The sequence below is a fragment of the Gallinula chloropus genome (assembly GCF_964237585.1).
Source record: "Gallinula chloropus genome assembly, chromosome: Z".
NCBI lineage: Eukaryota > Metazoa > Chordata > Aves > Gruiformes > Rallidae > Gallinula > Gallinula chloropus.
In genome coordinates this window covers 90,149,968-90,155,967 of record NC_140089.1, presented here as the reverse complement: position 1 = coordinate 90,155,967, position 6,000 = coordinate 90,149,968, and the positions used below count along the sequence as shown (strand labels likewise).

Sequence of the window (6,000 nt, the reverse complement as noted above, 5' to 3'; positions counted from 1 at the left end):
ATGCCCTGCCTCCCCACGCCACGCCGGAACGGCGCGAGGGCCTCGCCTTCCCCTTCGCCCACCGCCCCCCGGCACTCCTCCCCCGCCCCAAGGAGGCCAGCCCGCCCGGCGGCGCCGTGCCAGAGCTGCCCGCACCGCCCCGGGGCCGGGCGGGACCGCAGCGCCGCGCCGGGGCCCCGGGACGGCCGCCCCATGCACCCGCCCGGCACCCCGCTCGCCATGGCCGAGGGCGCCTTCTCGCTGTCCGCTCAGGCGGCGCGGAGCCCCGGGGGTAACCCGTCGAGGCTGCACAGCATCGAGGCCATCCTGGGGTTCACCAAGGAGGACGGCCTGCTCGGCCCCTTCCCGCCCGACGGCAGCGCCGGCAGCGCCAAGGAGGCGGACAGGCGGGCTCCCCGGCACTGCCTGCCCAAGATGCCCGGAGAGCCGCCGCCGGCCGAGCCGCAGGGCCGCGCCGAACGGTTCCAAGGTGAGCGCGGCGGGCGGGCGAACGGCGCCAGACGGGCGGGCGGGAGGGGGGGCTCTCCTCCGCGCCCGCGGGGGGATCGCCGTCCCCCTGACCCACCCGTCTTCCCCTCCCAGAGCCGTACTGCCCCGGCAGCGCCAGCCCCGAGCTGCCCGCCGGTAGCGGCGGCGAGACGAAGCCGTCGGACGAGGAGCAGCCCAAGAAGAAGCACCGGCGGAACCGCACCACCTTCACCACGTACCAGCTCCACGAGCTGGAGCGCGCCTTCGAGAAGTCCCACTACCCCGACGTGTACAGCCGGGAGGAGCTGGCCATGAAGGTCAACCTCCCTGAGGTCCGCGTCCAGGTAACGCCCGCCCCGGCAGCCGCCGACCCGGCGCAGCCCCGCGCTCCCGGCGGCTGGAGCGGCACCGCCGCGGCCCCACGAACCCACAGCCCGGCCGGTGCGTGGCGGAGCGGCCCCACGGGGCACCGCTGGGACGCCGGGCGCGCCCGCACCTGGCCCCGGCCCGGCCGCACGCCGCGGAGCCCGGCGCCGTTTGCCGATCGCCCGGCCGCCGCGGCATCGGCCCGCCGTCCGGTCCCTCGGTCAGCGCCGCTGCCCTCCCGACTGGCGAGTCCCGGCTCGGGGCGGCCGAAGCCGCTGTGCGCCGGGGCCGGCGGGCGGCAAAGCCGGGCGGGCAGGCAGGGCGGGCCGGCTCCGCCGCGGGGCTCTGGCCGCGCTGCTTCCCCGGCCGGGCCGTGGGGCTGCCGAGTCCGCGGGTCGGGGGCGGCCGAACCCGCTCCAGCCTCGGCGCAGCGCACCGGCCGCCGCTCCGTCGTGGTTCGCGCTCTCCGTTCCGTGTGCGCCGCTGCACCCAGGGGAGAGCTCCAGCCCCCCGCGGGGGCAGCGCCACTGCCCTGCGGCCCGGCTAACGTGGCTGTGCTTGCAGGTGTGGTTTCAGAACAGACGGGCCAAGTGGAGGCGGCAGGAGAAGCTGGAGGTGACCTCCATGAAGCTGCAGGACTCGCCCATCCTCTCCTTCAACCGCTCACCACAGGCGACACCCATGGGTCCTCTCAGCAGCAACCTGCCCCTGGAGACGTGGCTGAGCCCGCCTGTGCCCAGCAGCACGGCCCTGCAGACCCTGCCCGGATTCGTGGCCTCGCCACAGAGCCTGCCCGGCAGCTACACCCCTCCGCCCTTCCTGAACTCTCCGGCAGTGACCCACGCGCTGCAGCCCCTGGGGGCCATGGGGCCACCGCCGCCTTACCAGTGCGGGGCCACCTTTGTGGACAAGTTCCCCTTGGACGAGGCAGACCCGCGCAACACCAGCATTGCCGCCTTGCGGATGAAGGCCAAGGAGCACATCCAGTCCATCGGCAAACCCTGGCAGACAATTTGAACTCCCTCGCCAGCATCTGAGAGGAACCCACGGGGACAGACGGTCCTGGGAGGACCAAGGGATGTCCTTTGCCCTGCTCTGGCTCCCCTGGATGGCCAGGCATGGGAGGGCTGTCCCTTGCACCAGCCTTTCCCCCACGCCTTGACTTGCTTTGTATTTTGTGGTCCTTTAATTCCCCTTTCCACGTGCCCTGCAGAGTTAGGGGCCTGGTCATAGCGTAGGAAAAGAAACCGATCTCTTGCTGTCCCTCCTTGGCTGGACACTTTAGTTGAAATAAAGGCTGCAGTAGGGCGAAGAGCTGTGTCAGGTGGCTGGGGACCGAGACCTGCAATACCTGGGGAGGGTTTTCTGCTCTTGCACCATTAAATGGCACGACCTGCATAAGGGCTGTGCATCATGTGGATGCCTGCACACGGATGGGCTGCTCGGGACGGACTCTTTGCTGCCAGTGATGCACAGAGGTGGGGGACAGGTTTGGCTGTGGGCTCTCCTCCCTCCCACTTTGTAGCAGGACACTGCTGAGCTGGCTGCAGCTCCAGGGCAGGGAGCACACCCTCCCCGCTCAGCAAGGGGGGTCCAGGGCCCTGGCAGTCGGGGGGCACCCCCACAGCTGCCCTTATGGGGCAGCCCCGGGTTCGCACAGACTTTGCCCACCACTGCCGCAGCGGGCCGGGGTCAGTGCCAGTCCCCTGGCCCTTGCTGGGTCCCTGAGAAGGGGACGGGCAGGTGCTGCAGCAGCCTGAGCCCCCACAACTCAGCTGCCCGCAGTGGGAGACAGGCAGTAGCTGGCAGGGTGCTGGAGGCCCAGCTGGAAGGCTGGAGCTGCTGGCTGGGTGCGTCCTGCCCAGTGCGGTCCCCAGAGGCTGGCACGGCGTTGGGCTACGCTCGCCCCCCGCCCGCCCCACCGGTGCCCACTGCCAAGCTGCTGAAACTAAAACTGCGGCATCTTTATTTTCCATTATCTCCGTTACTGCCTGTAATGGGGCTGAGAAGCTGTAATGAAACACCCCTTCTCCTCCACTGGGCACGGGGTGCTCTACACACTCTGGAGGTTGTGGCAATTAGCGTTTCTCATTAGGGAAGAGAGAAGGATGCACAAGCGCCCTCATTGTGTCCCAGGGATGATTCAATGCAGACTGGGAGACCTCTCCTTTCACCATTTCCCACTCGTTGTGGCCAGACAAAGGCTGGCGTCTAATTATATTTTCACAATCTGTGCGTATGTCTTAAGAGTCCTGTCAGAAACAAGTATGTCAGCTTTGTTCAGCTTCACTTCAGAGAGCTTTTTAACCTTAGACAGCAGTTTCTAAACATCCCTTCCTAGCGTTCTCCACAGCAGCACCCATCTATTGTCCGCAGAGCTTCTCTTAGAGAGAACAGGAATCCCTCTATTTTAAAAGGACGTTCCCTCTCTCCCCAGCCTCCCTGCAGATCCAGCCTTCCTCTCTGGCCCAGAGCACATGCTGTGCGCAGCTTCCTTCCCCCGCGCTGTGCTGCTCTGGGGCCTAAGGAGACCTCAGTAAACTTTTGGGGGGGAGGGGAGTAGGACAAAAGCTGTACTGCTTCAGTTTTTAGGTCTTACTCCAGCAGTCCTCTCACCGCTGAGCTTTGTTTGTCACCAGGGCTTCCGAGGCTGCACGTCATCTCTGGTGGCTGCAAGGGAAGGGTGTCTCTTGGTGTGCTTGAGAAGCACCTGCCCGCCCTGGGCTCTGACAGTAAGGGACACACTGGCAAGTGACATGGCACCGGCTCTGCACACTCTTCCCTCTCTGGAATCCGCTGTTCCCACTTGTCTGCCGTGCAGATGCTGGAAACCCTGCGCTGAGCACAACTGGCCTGGAAGCTTAGTGCCCATGGCTGACAGGCAGCCCCCCCCCTCCATGGTGCTCTTCCACATTTGGCACCACCACCCTCCCTCCCTGTTGCCTCCAGGTCTCCCATACCCCATAAAGCTACTGGAAAGACCCTCCCGACTCTGCCCAGCACTGACACTTGAGGCAGCCGCAGATCAGCACCGGATAAACCCACAGCGACAGGACAGAAACCACCGCTGAAGACACCTGCTCCCCTCCCCTGAGCCCCAGGTCCCATATGTGTGAGCAGAACCTGGAGATAATCTCCAGCTATGGTGTGGGTGTCTGTACTGAGGCACTGAGCAGGTCTTGTTCCACGCTGTGCATCCTGTCACGGGCAAGCTCTGCACAGACGTGTCCTGCAAGGAAAGATGTGAGTTCTTCCCTAAAAGCAAATATTCTCACCAGCTAAACTGGGCACAGGCTGGAGAACATTTTTCAGACCAGCAAATAAAGGCATATGCAAACCCGTATCTCTCTTCCACCCTGCCAAGCTTTCCTACACTTTCTTTCAAACTGTCCCATTCCATTTTAGAAGCCCACTTGTTCATTTTGTTGTAAATATCTTCCTTCTCCTCCTTAATTGGGTGCTGAGTCTAATAATCCTGCCTCGGCTTGTTAACTGTACAATAGCAGTCAGAGTTAATGACCCATTAGTGATTAATTCCTTAAACAGCATCTAATTGCTCACTGTAAAACCTTTTCTTAAAACTGGATTAAATCATCTAGATCCTTAACCACTTCTTTACTCTAACTTTGCTAAGACTATTAGCCTGGCCTTTTCTGGGCGCTCTATTTCTTCGCTGGCATTAGTGAGGCAGTATTTTTAGCATCTGTCTCTGTCTGTGTGATACCTGGAGCTCTGCGGGGAAGGACACCCGTAAAGGACTGCTGGGGGAAATGCAGAGGACTTCACTCCTTTGCAGGGAGACGATGGCAGGCATTGAGTGCTGTCAGACCTTTTGGGAGCAGGGTTATGGGGCAGAGTGTGCCAGCGGTCCCAGCAGTGTGCAGGCTTTGGCGGGTGAGGCTGCAGATACCTCTCAGAGCCTTCCCAAGCATAACCTGGTGTTCACCCCATGTCCAGGAGACTCTGTGGGAGGGGTTGCTGTGTGGGGATGAACCCTTTAGACTCCCTGCTCCTGGGGGTACTGCACCCCCCTTCGCAGTGCAGGGCAAGAGGCTGGTGAGGAGCAACAAACCGTGCTGGGAACAGGAGGCACATCAAATTGTGTCTGCCACCAGCCAAATGGGACTTTCTCATCGTCAAACCAGCCTTGGGGAGGGCAGCCGGTGTCAGAAGCTGAGGAGCTCTTTCCCCTTCCCTCCCCTGTTGTTCCCAGGAGGATCTGGGATCTTAGCTGTGCCTGTAAAGCCTCGCTCACTGCCAGGTGAGTCCCACATGACCAGCCCCAGCTTCCTATGCTTTAACTGGGGAGAGGATGCATATGGATACACCCTTCTTTACATTAGGCAAACCATTAGATGGCCCACTTTGCATTGGCTTCAGAGCTCTGGAACAGTAAAACCCAGTCACCACCTCTGCACCTGCTTCAGCGTGCGCAGCAGCGTCTCCACTGGCAAATGAGGTTAATCCTGGGTGACTTCTCATTAAGACGTGAAGTGCAGAGAGGTAGCATCTTTTCACGAGAAGTCTGGTCTGACTTTGCCAGCCCAGAAATCCCAGGCTTAACATGGAGAATGTGGTTTTACACAGGTCAGTAGCAGGAGCTGAGCAGGAGAGGCGACAGTTACTCTGAAGAGCTGTAAAGATACCCAGATTAAGAACTATGAAGAAAATGCCCTCATGAAGCTCTGTCTCAGGGCACTGTTTCTCAGCAAGGTGTGTGCTCCTCTCCCTCTCCCTCTCCCTCTCCTCTCCCTCTCCTCTCCCTCTCCCTCTCCCTCTCCCTCTCCTCTCCCTCTCCTCTCCCTCTCCCTCTCCCTCTCCCTCTCCCTCTCCCTCTCCCTCTCCCTCTCCCTCTCCTCTCCCTCTCCCTCTCCCTCTCCCTCTCCCTCTCCCTCTCCCTCTCCCTCTCCCTCTCCTCTCCTCTCCTCTCCTCTCCCTCTCCTCTCCTCTCCTCCTCTCCCTTCACTGCCCCGCAGAGCCGTCCGCGGACCGAGGGCGCCGCCTGGCGGAGGCGGGCGGGTCTCGGCTGCCAGCGGGGCCGGCGCCGCAGCGGGCCCGGGAGCGGGGCAGGGCCTCCGGGCGGTCCGGGAGCCGGGCGCTCCGGGCCCGTCTGGCCCGTTCTGCAGCCCGGCGGCCGGGAGGGCGTCGGAGCGCCGGGTGCCGGGC

At 62.7% G+C, this 6,000-nt stretch overlaps 1 protein-coding gene across 1 annotated transcript; it reads left to right on the top strand.

Annotated features, from left to right (window-relative positions):
• Positions 1-1,851, top strand: RAX (retina and anterior neural fold homeobox; the record flags this gene model as incomplete). The annotated part of the gene is made up of 3 exons (XM_084278791.1): positions 1-469; positions 583-812; positions 1,399-1,851. 3 exons carry the CDS (start codon positions 1-3, stop codon positions 1,849-1,851), a joined length of 1,152 nt encoding a protein of 383 aa, XP_084134917.1.
• Between the last annotated feature and the right edge of the window lie 4,149 nt (positions 1,852-6,000).